This window comes from Monopterus albus, unplaced genomic scaffold (assembly GCF_001952655.1).
Source record: "Monopterus albus unplaced genomic scaffold, M_albus_1.0 scaffold3.1, whole genome shotgun sequence".
Lineage (NCBI taxonomy): Eukaryota > Metazoa > Chordata > Actinopteri > Synbranchiformes > Synbranchidae > Monopterus > Monopterus albus.
The window spans coordinates 1684814-1705363 of record NW_018127883.1 but is presented as its reverse complement, the minus strand read 5'-3'; the positions used below and the strand labels follow the sequence as shown (position 1 = coordinate 1705363).

At 41.6% G+C, this 20550-nt stretch overlaps 1 protein-coding gene across 1 annotated transcript; it reads right to left on the bottom strand.

Moving 5' to 3' along the window:
- Window positions 1-1702: 1702 nt before the first annotated feature.
- Window positions 1703-20544, bottom strand: pgbd5 (piggyBac transposable element derived 5). Its single transcript, XM_020598481.1, has 7 exons — window positions 19614-20544; window positions 15126-15556; window positions 11272-11406; window positions 8638-8818; window positions 7588-7785; window positions 6335-6440; window positions 1703-5792 (listed from the first exon to the last, which is right to left on the bottom strand). Exons 1-7 carry the CDS (start codon window positions 19966-19968, stop codon window positions 5597-5599), a joined length of 1602 nt encoding a protein of 533 aa, XP_020454137.1. The 5' UTR covers window positions 19969-20544; the 3' UTR covers window positions 1703-5596.
- Between the last annotated feature and the right edge of the window lie 6 nt (window positions 20545-20550).

Here is a 20550-nt window from a genome sequence, read left to right as displayed (position 1 = left end):
CTGTTATAATTTTTTAGTATATTACTTGTGTGGTGTAGAAGATAATTATTTATGTAGAGATACTGCTTGTAAACCAATGATGGTAAGATGATGTCATGGGGTAGGACTGGATAAGTCTGACTTCTTCCTACTCCATTCAAGCATGTACTAGGTATAAGCAAATTGATATTGGATTAGCATTTGTTGGATATGTGTAAAATTATGTGTGTTGTCATATCAACTGTCTTTACATGCTTAAAAGAATCAAATCAAATCAAATCAAATGACATTTACACAATAGCCTTGTATCACCACTTTAGAAAGTTATTTGGTCCAGCGTACACCAGTAATTTTTTATATTTTACTCAATCCAGCATTTAACAATCCATGCATATACACACATCCTTCTGGCCCTCCTGTGAAACTAAACAGTAGTTTAACACAGTATCTGGTTATTCAACAACCTGCAACCACCGTTACAAACTGTTACAAAAAGCAGAACCTAATAGTGGTACAACTCCTGCAGCATATGTTCACTATTTGATTGCTGAGCTCCCTACAAATACAAATCTAATTCAGCTATTATGTGTACAGTGGTTTGATAGCACCTGATAAGGTTATAGAAGCCCATGTAGCATATGTATATTATTTCAGTACATAAATATATTGTACAGCTGATAATTATGCAGCCCTGAGATTAGCCATTTGAATTCTTTATCGCATCCAAAGCTAATCATTTAAATATCTTTCACTGCTGCCTCACTCATAATGGCAGACATCTGTGAAGCCCTGTACAGAACACACTGGTACATACGGTACACCACATATAGCACATGAGCATCATCTTACACACAACTGCTTATCACTATGACAAAACAACCAACAGTGAGTCTGATTAATTTCATAGCATCTTTTGTGACAATTCGAAATTTCTGACAAGCCATGAATGTTTTGGAGTCATTATTAGAATAAATTAAACTGAAAAAAAGAAAAAACCCTTTTACCCTATCTCGCTCCTTCCCATCTGCATTAGTTCACACCCAGATGTGCAAAAGGGTGTATGCACATCTGACATGAATAAACAAATAAAAAAAATCAAACATCTCAGCTATTTGCATAAGAAGACAACATAGAAAACAAAGAGAAACATGTCCACACTGTTGTAGTAAGACCCATCAAAGTGACATTTCTCTTCTTTTTATATTATTGGTTATACTTATAAATCTGGTGTTTGGATATTAAACTTTCTGATTTTGTGGGCATTCCAACATCCTACACAGAAGCTTACCCATGTAAAGCAAAACAAAACTAACATCCATCACTTGTTTTTCTTTATACACAGATGTTTTATTTGGACCTATGAATGTTTTGGAACTCATATTAATGGTACTGTTGACTTCCAGTGGCAAATGTGAACTAATACTTGAGTCATTATACAGCGGTGGGAAAATGGCATAGGGCTGCATAGAACATTTTCAGCATCTAAACCTCTAATGTGAAGGTGGTAGATTTATTTCTATAGTCTCTGTTATTCACACTATGCAAAGCAGGGCCTTGGCCAAATTCAAATTGTTTGAACCAACTCTTTAAAATCTTTAATCTGTGCTGTTCTACTTCACTTCAGGACATAAACAACATGAAACAACTGCAAAAAGGCACTATAGAAACTATCTGATCAATAGAGAGCTTAATGGAATAATTATAGTGACTGTTTTTTTTTAAAATTACTTCAGTGATTAACCTAAGAATTTAAAACAAAACCATATGTTTGAGCTGGGATAAATGTAACCCTGCTCAAGTATCACTGGAGTGGATCCTCAGCCCCCCTCTTATGATGAATGATAAAGAGGAAACCACAACAGTCTGTAACCAGAGTGATAACATTACTATAAGGGCAGAGAAACTTAAATTACTTCCCCATATTACTCTCTCTCACACACACACATACAGTCATATGTAATTTGCTGCCAAGTAACTGGGCAGAATTCCTTTGTGCTCTGAGCTAAGCAACAGAGCCACTACATCAAAACCTCCGCAGATGTCACACACATTCTAGGCCATTTCAGTCGTAAGCTGTGTGTGTGTGTGTGTGTGTGTGTGTGTGTGAGGCTTGGGTGAGACCGCCAGAGTCTGCAGATTTGTTAACCATTTTTCTACACAAATGGCACACTATAAGGAACATATTCATTCTAGGATACATCTGGCAGTTATATTGTAGGTGCTTCACCGTTTTGTGGTGTAGCCCAGGGGTCATTTTGCTTTGAAGAGCCAGATTGTACTTTTCTGCTGTATTCAATCTCCATCAGCCTGCTTTGTCTATTTCTGCTGCAGTTAGCAATGACTGCATCCATGCCCATTACTCAGAGTATAGCATGACTTGCCATACTGGAAGTCTCAGTGGGGAAACTGGTCTCTCTGTCTTTACATACTGTGCAATGGATTTCAACCTGTAGGATTGTTAAATGTCAGCTATCCAGCAACATATTAAGTTACTCTTTAAATAGTGTCAAGATTAGTCACATTTCCATCCAAATTTAGCAACGTGTTTAGTGAATTTACAGAAATCCATCAAGGGAAAATGAGAATGTGTATTTCTTTCCACCAGTTATGCGATCATCGGGAGCTGGGCCCACTGACATAATAAACAAGTGGTGGCACTAGTTATCCAGTCAGGTGCCATTAAGTCACTGCAGAAAAAGCAGGATGATGTAATTAAAATCTGTTGAAAATGCGAAGGAATTGTTGCATTTCTGCTTGTTGTATTAATTTGAAAAGGCATTTCCAGTCATTTTTATGTTAAAATGTGCATAAAAACAGATGGATGAAAACACACTTGGGTTTTAAGTAGTGGGGATTTTTACTTGAATTACCAAAGTACTGGTATGTATACTAAGGGACAGAATGTGTTTCTACAATGGCCACAGCTGTGCTCCAATTTAACAGTAAGACCCAATTTGACCATATCAAATGCTGTATTAAAACATGCATTGACAGACAAGACAAAGGTGTCTTTTAAGATTAAGAGTGCTACTTTGAGGCAAACAGTGATTAGAAACATGACAACATTCAGTGTTTCACACACACAGAAGCATCCATGACAACAACGAGGCTTGGGGTCGGTGAAAAAGTTAAAAAATACACAATCCTGAAACTAAGTGAGAGAGTGGAAACACACACACATATACACACATTTCTAAATAAAATATGCACATACGTACTGTACCTTGTACTTTAAACCTACAATGTAAATAATTTCTTTTTTGGTTACTCTCATTACTTTTAGTTGTATTCCATTGACATAAATGTATATCCATCCATTTCATTTATCTATGTATATTTACAGAACATATCGTTTCATATTCTACACATATTTCTGAACATTGTGTATTATCATTGGGTTTAATTGAAAACTAAAATGATAATCTAATAAATGTGTTATTAACTTTACAACCTTTCTCAAAGTGCGAGACTGTGATGGGGGAAAGTGCATTAGTCCTGCCTGCACATCACTCGGCCACTTTGCCCTGTCAGCGTAAAGACTGTCATCTCACTATATTACCCAGTCACACATCAAACCATGCCAATGGAGCAAACACACATCAGAACGTTTCACTTAAAAACTTCTTAACACGACTACAGCAGGACAATAACATTCTGACTGCATTAAGCAAAGCATACAGGTCTGAAATCCTCATTAAAGCTACAGACAGCAGTGTGGTCTGAAGACAGTAAGTGCAGATAAATGCTCACCTCTCACTGCTCACACTTCTACTGGCAGGTCTCAGTCTGTTACCTGGCAGGAAATGTGTCACTGGAAGAACATTAACAATAATTGTCCAAAACGCATCCATCCTTACATTTCAGACATTGAAGGTAGCTGCAATTCAATTACTCTAAAGACTAAAATAAACTGTATATCCACCGCTATTATTACTTGTATGTTCTTATTAATAGCAACTATCCATGTTTTTTAATCATCAAATAATTGCACAGTTATTGGACATCAGTGTTTACTTTTGGAGTTTGTCATAACACCAATTTGAGACCGTCAATAAGCAAGTAACTGGCTCCAAAGCCTTGTATCTACATTAGGATTTGGTTTTCTGGGGCATCTCATAAGCCACCAGAGATTCGGGTTTTACTTCTTCAGCCTAAATCTTGCCAAGCAAAATTATCCAAACTCCTGCCCGCTTGCCAAGATTGGACTTGTTGCTTAGCAACCCTGGCTTACTGAACATGCAATCAAGGAGATTTTGAACATGTTCTGCCCTGCAAAGCCAAAGTACAAACAGTACAAATACAAAGTACAAGCATGACAAGTTTGTCTGGCAATGTAAGTGTTGTTGGTATGCTGCAGATTTTTTTTTTTTTTTTGAAACCCCATTTTTTAAAAATCAGCTTCTTGTGATTCTAAATGAACACAAACGTTCCTCCCAGGTGGAACTGGAAACCTTTGAGGATCTACAACATGACCTTCCGGAAGAGGAACCAAGTTTAAATTAAGTTCCAGGGAGTTATTTTTATCCCCAAGAAATCTCTGCTCGTAGGGTAGAACTTTCTGAAAGCTCAGGAATGATTTAGGGTGGGGTTCGCAGTGCTGAATGCTACTTGGTCAAGCATGCTAGCATTCCCCGCAGTACTGTTATACACCAATCATTTTAAAAAACCCACAACTGTTGTTTTACTTGTAGTTTGCTGCTGACAGTAATCAGGATGGAGCAGGTCAAGAGATTTTACAACCAAAGCATCCACGACAAAGTCCAAGCGTTTTGCCTTGTGTGCACGTACGAGTGACGTGTTGATCTCTTAATAAATAAAATCTAAGAATGAAATTTGTGGCACACTGATGGGTGTGGCTTTACGTCATTTGACAGCCTTCCTTTAGCGAGTACAGTGTGCGGCAACACAACACATCAGGGTCACAATAGCCATACATTTACATCATCAGGCTCAGTGTCACACACACAAATGGCAGTTGCACTAGTTAAATACATACACACAAATTTCAAAACCCACCTGGAGCAAAAATCATTTTCACATTGAACAAGAGAACATCACGATCCAGATTCTTTATGCATGCAGCATGTGAACACACCACAGTCCAGGCTCACTAATCTTTTGTTTTAGTGCCGCAGGTGTTTTTGGAGAGTGTAAATATCAACCTATGTGCAGCCTTTTAGCCTGATCAGCAGATGTTTGAACACTCACACAGAAGGTCCAGGCTCATATCAATAATTTCACCACTTGACAAGAGCTAGCGCGTGAAGCTGACATCATGAAGGAGTGAATTCGTTCCAGTTTGGCTTCATCTCTGCTTGTGAAATAGCTCCTGCTGACAAATCCTTAGTAAATCTCTGCGGTTGCAGTTGAGGAATGTGAACTGCTCCATGGCTCACGATTCTCTATTGTGTGGTGTGCAATCATGTGTTAACAAATATCTACAGTACCACAAAAAACACTAGAGGAAGGGAGACATAGGCTTGGCACTGACTCAGTATTATCACATAGACACAGACTGTGGAGTCTGTATGACCGAAAAGAAGAGTGTAAATGTACGTGTGGGGACTGTGTTTGTGTGTGCGCTCCTGCTGTCCTCCTCCTTTTCATTATTCCGTCCTCATTGCGTGGGGGAGCAGTCGTCTAGATCCAGCAGCTCTCTGACCAGTCTCTCTCCAAACTGTGCTCGGCTGTAGCGTTTGACCGTGTAGGCGTCAGACATCTTATACAGGATGTAGGCATTGTTGATGGCGATGCTGATGCTCAACCAGAACACCTGCTGCCAGGTCTTGTTAGGCTTATGGAAGATAAAGTATCTGTGGGAGAAACATAGCTGCTTAGTGTATTCCACAGTTTCGATTCACAAATTTTCTAGTAAATGAATGACGTTAACTCTCAACTATAAATAATATATTTAAAAACAACCCAGTGTAACTTTTTAGTTAAGCACCACTTTAGTACAAGTGTCAAAAATTGGCCCAAATTCTAATGAGCAAGCTGCTGCAAAGGCATCATCATTATGTTGGATTCACTACAGGATATTTCTAAGTGTCTAAACATGAGTCACCATCGGCCAATGGTAATACAGATCAAGATGAGATGTACCTGTGAACCACGAGATTATTAAAATGTGTAAGGGTGTGATTTATTGCTTATAAGCTGAACTTTTCATTTGTAAGAGAATGAGTCTTATTCCACAAGGTACACACTCATGCTTTAAGGGAAGAATACGTCATATCATGTCTAACACAGGACTGAATTAGACTCCCAGTCACCGTGGAACCACTGCAAGAAAGCAGGTAATTCAGTAATTGTATTGTCTTCAACCAATTGCTGTTTTTGAAAATGTCGTACATACTTGCTGTACTTGTCGTCATATTTGCAGATGTAACTGAGGTGCGCTGCAAAGGCCTCAACAGCCAAAGGACACGGGATCTCTCCACTTTTCCTCTTAATGATCATACCTGCCGCACACACATCCAGCAAACAGAGTGAGAGATAAAGCGGTAGAGAAACGACTTCCCACTCAGGAGACCCATTTTCCCCAGATTGTGTGGTCACCTGGACAACAACCAGACAGGGGAGGGAGGCTGCTCAGGTGTACCTCATTACTATTTTTTTTTCCAGGTCTCTTCATTTTTTCATCTCTGAGAGGAGTTTTCACTGCATTTACTGTTTCATTTAAGTCCCAGTAAGCCAGTGTGCACAATACCCCTTTCCTAGACTGTCGTTGCTCTATAAAAATGCCTCAGCTGTGCTGGGAACACTGAAGTTCTCATGGACATTCTGCCAAAATCAGCTTCATTTTGTATCTACAATACCTCCTTAAAATAGTGAACGAAGACCAGACTCGTGTTATAATCCAAATGTTTAGTGATCAGTCTGTATGTATCTGGTCAGGCTAAACTGAGTAGATGTGTTTATACTTGTGGGGTCAGGGGAACTGATCTCACAAGTGCAGACCTTCTTTTGAGTCTACCACAGAGTTAATTATATAAAATTAGGCTACATAACAGTCACACATTTGATACAGCTTCAATAAATTGCTAAGTGATTATTGATGGCACATATTTTATTCTCCTTTAAGTGTAGAGTGGAAAACATTCACACACAAACTCACAGACACCCACTCAGACACAAAGGGGCAAGAAAATCAATATTGCATAGTGATGGATTAACTGATCTGGGGGCGCCGCATCTGCGCTTGTTATACGAAGAGCACAAACACACGCTCAAACACAGACTGTGGCCCTTCATCTAGGTTTAAAACCTAACAAAACCTTCTTTTAATTAAGAGAGGATTGTGCTGTAAGACGAAGGGTCTGTCATCAGAGTAGTTCCTGGAAGCAGAAGCTAAAATTGATTTCCCCTCACATGACTGCTGAACAATGTGTCATTTTCACCAGACAGTGACTTACATCCTGAAATGACAGCTAATCTTATTTCCTCTGAGAAACTCAGATTAATGGCTTTTCAACTATCATGCCTCATTTATGGTTTTCTACAATTCTAATAGATCAATTTTGTGGATTTATGCAAATTGTGTGTAGCATATACAAAGACATTTATTGTGATGTAAAGATGCTGTTTAGAAAACTGCTTTTTATTTACCTTGTGTTGTTGGGGAGTAAGCGTTGGTGAGGAACCTGAAGTGTCCCTTGTTGTACCAGCTGATCAGTGACATGCTGCCTTTCATCATCACCCGTGACTGGCCTCGCTGCGCTGGCGTGGACCCACAGACCAGCATGCTTTGTGGTAAGCCTGTACAGTCGCTCTTCCTGGTGCTCAGCAGACCACAGCAGTAGATATCTAAAAATTAAATGATTATTAGACTAAACAAACAGTTTCACAGCACCAGTTAGTGGTTCAGGAAACCGTGTCATGTATTTTGTAGACCAAATAAATAGTTAGTTGGAAAAATCAATTGTTAGCTTCAGCTCTAACTTCTTTCATCCCTGCAGTAGCTCCTGTGAATTCACTCCGCCTTTTGTACACTGTTCTTCAGTCATGTAGCTGACGGCTACAGTATCTGTGTAGTATGTTTGTGAGTGTGCACAGTAGTGCAGGGTAACTAACTTTAAGTCACCCAGTAAGATAAATTTGAAAGAAAAATGATGGACTTTATCTTCTCAAGCTCAGAACTGAGTTTTTTTTTTTTACCCCCCAGCAAAATGCCTTGTGGTATCTTCACCCAGTTAGGAGGACAAACTATCGATCATATCTCTGGGCTTGTTTTTCTTTAGTTGCAGTACTGCAGCTCTGCCCAGTTTGCTCTTCTATTATGGTTTGGTGAGAAAACATTTGTGGTAAGAGGAATATAAAACCATTTCACATTTCACACTGTGCTGATGATATCGACAAAGGAGCTCAGGCTGTTCGGTTGAATATTTGTTCTTTGCTTTCATTTTTAGCCTATGATATTGTCCCACATCTATTATTTAGAAAGACAAAAACAGGCCACTGAAGACAACTCAAATGTGCTACCACAACTGGATTATATATTCCTAATAAAAGACACCTGTGGTGTAATGAGCATGAAAATGACATAGTCTGACAGTTTTACCTGTGTGTCCACTAAAATCTCCACTCTACTTAATGATTTCTTTAGCTGTGACAAGTCTGAATACTCGTTTTGCAAGTATACTAAAAATGTTTGTTTACCTTGTTTACTGAACTCGGTGAAGAGGCTGAGGCTCGTGATGGATGGCCCGGTGAAGATGATGGTGTTCTTGCCAGAGATGTTCTGGCAGAGCTGCTTGGCCACAAGGCTGTGGAGCTGAGGTTTGTGCTTCAAGGGGGCCAGACCGTCTGGACCCTGGCCGTCCTTCAGATGAACTGAGATCTGCAGAGTGGGGGTGGGGGCATTAAACAGAAAACCTTATTTCAGGTTTCCCTGAAGTATCAATTTATCCTCTAGGTTCGAATCTAATTCAGCTACTGTATGTATTTGAAGTCTTACCAGTAGAGGTAAGACTGGATCTGGGCAGGCTGAGCTGTGCTTAATAGCTCAATACACATAGTGCATTTGAAGATAAAAGTTCTGTTTAGAAGTACGAAGAAGAATGTATCTATATACAGTACAAACATAAGTGTCCACCTGCAAACAGTCCAGTGTCGCTTCACACACTCATTTTTGCTCAGGAGCATTAGCCTGATTAGCCAGCATCTACATCGGGCCTGTAGCTGTTACACTAAGTGGTCAGTCCTTGTGTGTGTGTTTGTGTGTCCCTGTGTGGTGCACTGGCTAATGGATTGTCATTGATCGACTGCTTTGTCTCATTTTATCTCTTAGAATTTTTTTTCCTCTCCCTTAACACAATTCATTTAGAGACTGATGATCTCAGTGCAGACACACATCAGTGTACAACGTTAAGAACCGAGGGACTGCCAAATGGTCAGTCAGTGTGAATGCTAATGATTATGTATTTGTTAAATGAATGAGATAATGAAATGTCTTTTCATTACCAAATGTGTGATGCTACTTGCACAAAGCTTGTTGTTACCAGAAAATCTGGGCTACAAAAGTGACTGGTTAGATTTATTATCAGTTATTTTTTATTTTATTTAACAGTCATTTGTACACAGGTGCAGACAAAAAGCACTGGGGAGAGGGGTATGACATGCAACAAAGGACCCCAGCCGGAATCTAACCATGGATGTTGCAGTTATATGGCGTGCTGTGTAACCACTCGGTTAACAAGGCGCTCCCCAGTAATTTTATCAGACATAAAAAAATAAAATCTGGCGAATCAAAATTCTGATTGTGGTTGCTCTTCTCTCCAATAATGTAATTTTGTAATTATGGCTTCTTGCAGTGAAAAGCTCTTTCATTACAATGTTTTACTGCCTACCCAGTCTCTCCAAAAGCTTGATTGATTTGTAAGGTCATTCTCAAACCTGGCCAAGAAAATTTATTTCTTTATTTTGTTTCAGATCTCAGGCCATTTATATACATATACTATAATGTACTAGGCATCATGTACTAGACATGTAGATAAGCTAGAGAGCTAAGGATAAAAAAGACTAAGTGCAGGTTGTCCATAAACATGTGGTCATCCCCATTCAAATGCACTACAGTACACAACAGTAGGTGAATGCATCACAGTCTGTTAGTACATTCAGTCTGTTGCTACGGCTTATAAGGTCGTCAGCTCAGCAGGCATTTATTGCATTAGTTATTACATTAAATTGTTTCCAAGGTTTTCACGGCCTCCAATAGGCTTTTAACAAGTAAGTAATATACTGAGCATCACATGAGCTGCAACCTGGTGCTTTGAGTCACTAGTATGCGTATTGAGTTCAGTGACAATGATCATTCAGTATAGTTTGTTCACTCTGGAGATTCTGGGTTGAAGATTTCTATGTAGATGTACTAAACACCTCTATAACAACCTATGACAGTGATTTGTGTAAAAAAAAAAAAAAGTTGTGTATTTAGCAGAGACTTTATTTTCCTGCTAGTTCAGCTGCAGAAGACCTGCACAGTATCCATACTGTGAAAAGTGTAATCGTTTAAACAACCTTCAGTCTGGAGGAAGACAGTTTTACTGGGCATCAGGTAGCACAAATACTAGCAAGTTCAGAGGTTGCCAACAGCACTTGTCAGCAATAGAACTATACAAAACAGTTTGACAGTTGTGGTTTCTGTTTTTTTCACCTCTGTAATGACCTCTGTAACCGGACAGATCTGTCAGTCCTCCTGTAGTACTGGGCCCTGGTTAAATGGTGTTATGTAAACAACCGGTGTAGGAGTGGAAGGGTTGCAGTAAGGACAAGGCTGTCAGCGAGCAGAGCAGTGCTGCCTGCTTGAGATGTGTCAACACAGATGTGATCCTGAGGCAGCAGCTATTTCTGCATGTAAAGGCTTCAAATGTTCACAATGAATTAATGAAATGTGAATGTATTCTTTGTAGTGTTGATAAGTATTTGACTCATTGCAAAAATGATGCAATATTGACAACCTGAGGATGAAATTAGGCAAAGATTAAAACCTCATATCTTCATGAAAACATGAAAGAAGACTTTTTCTTACACTTCTGGCATAAATATTAGACTCCTGTCATGAAGTATAGAAGCTAATGAAATTTTAAAAAATCCCTCAAAGCAAACACTCAAACACTTTTCTCTCTCTCATTACTTCACTCTCTCTTGCTTCTCTTCACACACAAATCAGACCTGAACCAACTGGTAGTTGTCACTTTATCTCCAAAGGAAACAATTTAACAAGCTCCTGCTTCTCTCTCTCTCTCTCAAACACACACACACACACACAAATACTGAGATGTGTGATGCTACCTGACAGATGAATCCGGTGGAGGTGCACTGCCGAACCCAGAGGCTGAACTTCCTCTTCTTCCTCTTCCTCAGTTCTCTTTCTGTACAGGTGGTGATGAACACTGGATCCTCATCTATCAAGGGCTCATGAAGAACCTGCAAACACAGAAGCACTGCTACTGTAAACTTAAGTTTGTTTTTATATAACTACGTCACAAGTAAAGCGCAAGAGGTGTTAACAAGGAACAGAAAAAAGTGTTTTTGTATGGGGTTAGAGGGTAAAACCAAAGGTGTGTGATGCTGTAGAGAGAAGAACAGTGGCCTCAGCAGTCTGTCTGCAGAGCCCAGCAGAACATGTCTTTGTTGCTAGTTTCACTTTTTTCTCCTATTGTTTTAGTTGTTGCTTTGTCCTTCATTTTTGCATTCATGTTATCCCCTGCAGAATATCTGTCTACATCTCCTTCTCCAGTAAAACAAAGTAAAGACTGTACTTTCATGTCCTATGCTTCACTCCTCTAACATCAGATCAAACCCAATGAAAAGTAGGCAAAATACAGAATAGACAGGGCAGGAGTGTAACTTTGAAATAAGTGGCAAAAAAATAGAGAATAGGCATTTAACTCTTTAGACCGTCCTCTAATAGAGTGTGTGATGCTGTAAATTCAGCGAGCCCTTGGGAGACAGAAGTCTGTGACAAAGAAGTTAACACAAAACTTTAGCTTTGCTGAGCCAAGCATGGCGAACACTGATTAAAATTTAAACAGGATGAAAAAAAGAAATGCATTAAAATACAACAAGGCCAGTTTAAAATATGTATGATTCTCCACTTTTAAAGCAAGCACTCCAGCCAATTAAGCTATCGGTTGATTATCAGAAAATACACCTGCAACATTTATTGGTAAACATTTGTTATTTAATATTTTAATCAAAAATAAGACTGTACTTTGTTTCACATAATGGAAAGGTGAAGATTGCATTTTGGACCCTAACCTAAACATAATTCTAACCTGAATTCTAAAACAAAGTCTTAACCCTTAAACAGCTGTCTGAAGCTGAGGACTGGCCAAAATGTCCTCACAATGATGGTATCGAAGAAACATTTTTCCACTCAATGAAATTAAGAAACACACACAACCAACAAGGGACTTTCTAACACTGTCTCAGTGAATTAAACCAGTGTAAAAGACCTAAAACCTGGCCTAATATTTCCAACACAGCAATTATTTGCATTTCAAATTTCTCTTCCTCTGGTGTCCCCACCTCCTCCTCCAGCTCCACTGTGATTTGACTGAAACTGAAGGGAGCAACAAATTATTTCCCAGTCAAATATTGTGGATTGTATAAGTGGAAAATTGATGACGCTCTCTGGTTTTTGGATGGATGACTTCCCCCAAACCACAATGGCCTTTAAAAAATATCCTTAAGCAGTTTCTTACTTTGTAGCTGCCAGATATTAGACATTAGCTACTGCAGCTTTCTTCTCGTGGTGACCAGATACTTCTGATCCTAGCTGCAGAAACAAGGCAGTTACATCTGAATGCTTCAAATCATTTGCACGGGTTCACACTAATCCTCTACTGGACAAAGAAATGAGAAAAATCTATCCACTCAGTTGATGTCTTTGCAGTGGATGATCTGTCGGGACTGTAACAAATGCTCTCAAAGATTTTACATTTGCAAACCAATACAAGGCAGTGTTACCAGATCCCACTTAGCTCCTGCAAAACTGCCAGACTGACACAGAAATTGTGAAGTGTTGCTGACAGTATGAGAAAACTTGCTAATATTCAGCACTGATATTCACACATTAGTGCTAATACGCACCCAGTGTCTTGTTGAAAAATATTCATTGGAAGCAAACCCAGGTCATGCACCGATGCTCACATTCGGACAAAATGTTCTGCAACCTTTGCTCTTTTCAAAGCGAAGAAGCCAAACACTTATCCCAGCTTCTCAGATTACCTCTCCACTCTATGTGGAGCAACAGTTGCAGTCTCTGATTATCTGGGCTTTGTATCTGCCCCTGGCACAGAAACTAACAGATAAAACAAACTGGCCTAGATACACACGTATTCTGCTACTGCTAATCACACGCATACACACACGCACGCTGTCTGACAACCAGCGTGCTTTCATTGTTACAACCATTTTAGAGCTAAGTGGATGGATTTCACCAAACCATCAATTACATTGGCGTCTACATTTTTATGATTTTAATGGTAAAATGACACAGCTGAATCAGATGTGGATGTGATATGAGGAGGCCTGTGTTCCCGAAAGCATCACAGCAGTGACATCATCTTTCACAATGAAAGACATCATTTAGAAAGTGCACAAGCATTTTAATCCACTGCCTCCCACATATTTGTTAATTTTTAAGAGTGGCAGCTGCAGGATGGCCCCAGTGGAATAACATTAACTACCCCTGGTGCCTCCTCCTGAGCAGATATTGAATATGATGGGTGATCTGTTTGCTTTTCTTATGGAAGAACATGCAGTTAAAAGAGAAAAGCTCTTAACAGGCCCAGCAGTCTGAATGTAACATGGTACTGCTCTTTGTTTTTTTTTGTTTTTTTACTTTGATGGCACCCTTTTTAATACGTCACTGCTGTTTTGGACAAAGTCAACCTGGACATGAACATTTAGCAAATCACATGCTATCATTTCTTTTCATTAAGCCTACTGTCACAACACTGATTGCTATTGTTATTAGAGACATTTTAAGTTGATTTTCAGCAATTTGTAGAGTATAAGGGGCAGCACGGTCGCACAGTGGTTAGCGCCGTTGCCTCACAGCGAGAAGGTTCCGGGTTTGGGCCCCACCTGAGACCTTTCTGTGTGGAGTTTGCATGTTCTCCCCGTGCTTGCGTGGGTTCTCTCCGGGTACTCCGGCTTCCTCCCACAGTCCAAAGACATGCAGCTTAGGTTGATTGGTGTCTCTAAATTGCCCATAGGAGTGCATGTGTGTGGTCCGGCTGCCTCCCACAGTCTAAAGACATGCAGCTTAGGTTGATTGGTGTCTCTAAATTGCCCATAGGAGTGCGTGCGTGCGTGTGCGTGTGTGTGTGTGTGTGTGTGTGTGGTTGTTTGTCTATGTATTAGCCCTGCGATGGATTGATGACCTGTCCAGGGTGTGCCCTGCCTTCGCCCGATTGCTGGCCGGGATTAGCTCCGGCCCCCCCCGTGACCCTGTTCAGGGACTAAGCGGTAGAAAAAAATGAATGAATGAATGTAGAGTATAAGTCTAAGTACTTTTCTTTGTTCTGCAGTCATACTAATACAGTAATCAAGCTGAACAAGACAGCAATGAAGGTGCTGGTTTGATTAGAATCAGGTTGTTTATTTATGGGTCCTTTCTAATTCTACAGTGCTGCTGTTCATCCTGACAACAAAGAAAAGCTGGAGTTGAATAAACTCCAGAACACCCAAAGCAGAGCATCAAGGCAGGCGCTCCACTGCCCCATCTGCATAAATGCAGATCTAATGCAAACAGTGCATCTGAAATCAAGTTGAACTAAGTCTTCTGGAGGCAAGGACTGTTAGGAATACCCAAATACTTACTGAGTAGACAGGTTTCAAACTGAGGCTCCTTGTGGGACATATTTAGTTGATTCCTTTACATTTTTATTTTACATCTGGGTAATTCCTTAGCTGTCTGACTAAAGGTGTGTGTATATAACCATAGCTTAAAGTGAAACAGTACCTAAACTGCTAACCAGATTTTTTGATTAAACAAATTTAGCATCTATTTTATCCTGTATTTAAACCTAAAGTGTCTCTAATCATTTTCACTATTGTTTGATAATCATTAAAAGTTGTTTCATACAGCCAGGGGTGTTAAACCATTAGTACCCCTGATGCTGCTACTTACACACCTGTGTCTGTGAAGGTCTGAAAGTGCAGCTGAATGACTGTTGCAGTGATTCCAGGAAGGGCTGGATTTTGTACAGGCCCTGGTTGCTTCCCTGTGATGGCCGGAAAGCCACGATGTGGAAGTACTTGAGGATCTTCTCAAAGCGCGCCTGTCCCATCTTCAAGGCGATGCTGCGGTTGCTGAAGAAGCCTGAACTCCAGATGCTGAGCACCGACTCACAGCGGTGGACACTGGTGGAGGTAACAAAGCCCAGGAAGGCCTTCATCTCCTGTGCGGTGACAGGACACCAGCCGTCGTCTGATCCGAAGCGCTCTTGGAACTTCTTGGCATACATGTTAGTCTGGGTGACCATGGTTTGGATGCAGTTGTCCGGGACAAAGAGCTGGAAGAAGTCCAAGGCTGTGGCTGTGGCCGGCATCTTCTGAGCAGGGCCTAAAAAATAAATAAATGAATTAACACGTCAGAATCATTTGATGGTTGAACTCTCCCTTCTTTCCTATGCAGCTGTTTTCTGTCTTTCATATATTGTTACTGAGGGGAAAGTGACATTTACCTTTACAATCAATTCACCATTTGAGGGCTCGCTCTGCGTTAGCTTTTATTGCATTGGAGCCACGCAGGCAATACACAAAGCAGTTGATGTATTTGCTCCAGTAAACTGAAGATTTTTTTTCTGAGATTGTTGGATCCATGAGAGAGAATCCGAACACCGAGCAGAACAACTTCAGGCTCTACTGAACAGCACAATCTCATTATCAAACAACACAAAACAAGGTTTTCACTCTCTCTCTCTCTATCCTTTCCTGAGTTCTGAGAGGCTAGCCGCAAAGACACGAAGGACGTTTATGCCATTCTTTCAATGTTGAGTTAAAAGTAACATGTTGAAAGTAATTGGTACATTGTTACAGAAAGGAGGACAAAAAGAAGTGAAAGCCCACACAGTTTATTCTTGCAGCCAAGACAGCAGAAGTAGCCTGGCCATGGCTGAAAATCCACTCATTTGGAGTCCATTAAACATGAGAGCTGAGTGTAAAATCCAGCACAACACAACTTCCTCTGAGTGAGCCACTCTTGGATAAAAATATTTCAGATGGAAGTCAACCGAGGCAAAATGAATCATCTCTGTGGAGTAAGCCCCAAACGCTCCTTACTTTTATGGATAATGGAATTGTTTCATCTGCTGCTGAGTAAATATAACCTTCCTCCATATACAGTATGTCTCTTCCCTGCCAGCTGATCTCCAGTCCAGCCCATCTCACTCTGATAAAACTGGATCAAATGTTTACATAACTCTACTCTGGACAGCTGAAATGAGCTGATGTTCATCTACAGACAAGCACTGAAATATCAATTTCCCACATTACTCACTGTAAAACTCCACCCATGTTGCACAGATATAGAGGTATACTGTATAATCCCTCATGATTATAAACTGTACTAGTGTTTCTATTGTTGAGGGACAAACATCTTTATATAGCCATATAGTTAACGAGAGATTGCTTTATATTTGCAGTGGATAAACCCTTCACATGGCTCAGGTTTTAACAGAAATTTCAGAGAGAGCACATGAGCGAGTGGAAGCATTAACCACTAAGTGTATTAGGTTTTAGGTTTTAATTATAGTTTGCTATGAATAGTTTATTTGACAACAAAACTGTACAACAGAATAAGACAGTTACATTTTCTTTAGTATTATACACGAAGCAGGCTACTATGATGAGAATATTATCAACTTTCACTTTTATGTAAGTATAAGGTTTTTCCAAATGGCTCTGCAGTGGTAAAGCACTCAGGATAAGAGTCACAAAGGTCAAAGGTCAGGCAGATAAACGGACATATGGAGCGTATCCGTAAACTATCAGATGTGCTCGGCAAAGAGAATGAATAAATAGCTCTTTAATTCCTTTGAACATCATTATAAGGTGGTTATATAATCTGAGATGCGGATGTACAGTATGCCTCGTAATCCTTGGCTTGGTCCTTTTCCCCCTCCCCCACGCTGCAGGGGTAACAGTCTCACGGGATGAAGATAATACATCACCAACAAACCCACCCTTGGGTAACCCACGTATGTATGCAAGCTGAAAACTCAACACGGTTTCAAAAACCAAGGAGGAGCTGTGGGGTTAAACAAACCAAGACAGGGATCAGACAAAAATCAGATGAGAGTTTGCATGTGGTTGACTTGATGCTCTCTGACGATGGCTGATGGTAGCCTCATGTAGCTTAAGTAGTTTTCTGTTAAAATCGGTGGAAAAACATGTAGCTATACTGACGGCCAGGCCGATCAATGAGAGTAAGATCTGGGGAACTTGGGCAGTGAGGTGTGATTATGCTCTGTGGCAGCCCTGTCTCCATCCAGCCAGGAAGCCCTTAGGGCAGAGACACACCAAGCTTTGTCTGGGCCAGTTGGTTTGAAAAAGCGACACTGGAACACACGCACAGGCCACAGCAAACGGCCAACTAGTACGTATGTTCTGCACCTGCGTGACAGAAATAACTCTCCCTACCAGCTAGATGAGCTAGACTGAGGATATATAAGATGTAAACAAAGCAGCTCTTGTTCAACGCAGCTGCTGTTTACAGCTGCTTGTAGCTGAGAATATGTCTGATAAGATGTTGTGCATGGCACTGCCGTTCTCTGCCCTTGGTCTTTTGGTTGTGGAAGAAGAAAGGAAGTTGTGGAGGTGAAAAACAACGAGAAACCGCACTAAATGGGTGAAATCATGGGTACTACAGCGACAGGCTGAAGGGGCTTTCCCAAACCGTTCTCTTCTCGTGCACTCATTTGCTAAGCTCAACACCCAATCAGACTGGTCTCTCGCTCACCGACGGGGCCCGACTGGCCGACACCGATTCAAGATGTCAGATCGGCCGAAAAGCCACCGCCAGGGACTGACTAGTACCAACAGTGCAGGACAACACCAGGAGGACGAGCCCAGACAGACGCTCACCGACTGCCTGACGCTGGCCGACGACCATCTGTCGGCTTAGTGTGTCTCTGCCCTTAATCATCTGAACCCTGACACAGGATGACAGGCCCACACCCATGCTGGCTGTGCTTGTGCAAACACACACAGTTTTTTAAACAAACCAGACTAGAATATACAACAGACACGCCTGCTGTCTCCCTAGTTTAAGTCAACAGAGCCAAACAGGCAAGCAGAGCAGGGCAGTGCGGGATGTGGGAGTGCAAAACATCCTGGAACCTTTTTTCCACAGAAAAGCCTCTCATGGTACCCTGGTTCAACTCAGTTTGGTTCTGATCATTTTGAATAAGTAAAAAGGACACTGTTGTATTAGACTGCATGGGTACAGTGAAGTATAGCATCAACAGAGGATGCACTAGTTGAAAACTTGTATCATGATCCGACACTGTGCTGTCTTTTATTCTAACTGGTACATTTTGCTATAGAATTCTACAGTAAGTGTTTGCAAAACACATCCTCTCTGCACACAAACAATACAGTTTGCTAAAGGCCCAGTGGTTTCCTGGCATTTTATCTACAGTCAATTTTGTGTTTCTGCTTTTATTTGCTTGGCTTGGTCCGTGTCTGCTACAGCCATTTGCTGTGCAAAATTGGAGGCTACAGCCTCCAACTGTGCAACACTGGAGCATGTTACTCTGGATACAATACAATTGTCTTTGCTTTGGCGGAGGCAAAAGGAACAAGAGAGGAGAACAAATCCAAAATTAAGCCGAACAGAAGGCACTGCACTTTAAAGCCAAACCCCACTCCCCTTATGCAGACTTGGTGGTAGATAAATGGATAAGAGGAAACAGACTGGAAGCAGGAGAAACAATTTGTGAGATGATGCTTTTGGGATAAATTCAGAGACACACAGCAGTATTGGTGCATGGTGCTGTTTGACTGTCATGATTCACACACCCAATTGTCTCGTTTCCACTCACAGACATTCAATGAGAACCAAAATCAGGGTGCATTCAGTTTGAGTCTTGTTCTAATTCCTTTGGTGCAGGAAGGCAAAGGGCAGCATTTGTGCATGAAGGTGCTCGGCATACATACTGTACACTGTGCTACATGTGTATATGGTGTGTAGAACCAGGAGACATCATGCTGTTCCTCTAAATTAAACAGCATGTCTCCCTGCAATGCCCTGCCACACACAGGACAGCATGTGTACAGCACCAAGGGGTGAAGTATCAAAGGCCAAGCGTTTGCTCTTAACTTAATGCAGCAATCAGCGATGCAGTGTCATGCCTCTCTCTGTCACTCACACCGGCGTGAGGGGGATTCAAGCGCGCACACACACACACACGAAAATTAAACAAGCATCCAATTGTACCAAAGTAAAATCCTTTGTGTCATGTTCTGGCACCAGATTGAGAGCCACAGAGACGGCCTGCCTGACCTGCAAAACACGAAGTGCACTATTACTGTCGGTTTCTATCAAATCAGTTTACACCCACGGGCAATTCCTCCCCGTTGTACAGATGACCTTATTCATCTTGTGCATCGCGTCTCACCATATGTCTCTTTGTACGGCGGCACTGTGGTATCCTGCAGGGTATCCGTCCAGCCCTCCTCCTCTGCCTGGTTACGGGACAGAGAGCCCGGGGGACCCGCTCCGCTGCTGCCACCTCCTGCTCCTCCGCTGTGCCCGATCTCCTTATCGCCCCGTTTTTGGTGCTGGTGCTGCTCTTCCTCCCCTATCTCAGCTATGTAGTTGTCCGAGTCGGAGTCTCCGGAGGTGCTGTAAAAGGGATTGTCGCTGCTGTCATCCCCGGACTCGCCGAACACGTCGTCGGATATCTGCAGGCTCTCATACCGGGAGCGGGCCGCTTCCAGGAGCGACAGCGCCTTCCGCCCGCACTCCGCCATCTCTCTCCGTAGTGACGCTCCGCTCCCTCTGTCTTTTTCTTCAGAGGCGGCCAAGTGGTCACGATCTTACAGGAACATGGGGTGTGCTTCCCTTTATCGTGGCGGCTGCACCCTCCCCTATCTTGGGTATAAAGTGCGTTCCCCCAACCCCACACACTCGGATGCGGAGCGCGGTGGTCAGACGCGTGTGGGTCTGGGGAGAGCTGTCCGCTTCTAGGGTACTGAAATATTTCCTTGCTCTGCCTACAGCGCTGCGCACTGGGCAAAATTATCAATAGTTATGGCACAGCATCCGGGTTGACAGAGCAGCGATTTCTCCATACCGAGAGCGAATGAAAAGAGTAGTGGCTGCTGCTTGCATCACCTGACACCACAGCCCTGCCTTTGGTCCAATAAGATTGCATAGTCTGACCCAAACTCAGAGAGGAGCGGCTGGAAGCTGCCGAAGCCTAAAGGAAGAAATGTTAGAATGACTAGATGTAATATATGAGAATACAACGCTGAACATACACAATAAAGGAATGACAATATAATAGAAGCTGCCAGGCAAAATAGCAGCCCAGGAGCCCCAACCCCCCAGGT

Excerpts from the sequence above, each read along its gene's own strand:
- pgbd5 (XM_020598481.1), bottom strand. The coding sequence starts at position 19,968 with ATGGCGGAGTGCGGGCGGAAGGCGCTGTCGCTCCTGGAAGCGGCCCGC. Across the intron at positions 11,407-15,125 it reads TCAGACCTTCACAGACACAG|GTTCTTCATGAGCCCTTGAT; the intron begins GTGTGTAAGTAG and ends CTGTGTTTGCAG. Across the intron at positions 6,441-7,587 it reads TTACTCCCCAACAACACAAG|GTATGATCATTAAGAGGAAA; the intron begins GTAAATAAAAAG and ends TGTGTGCGGCAG.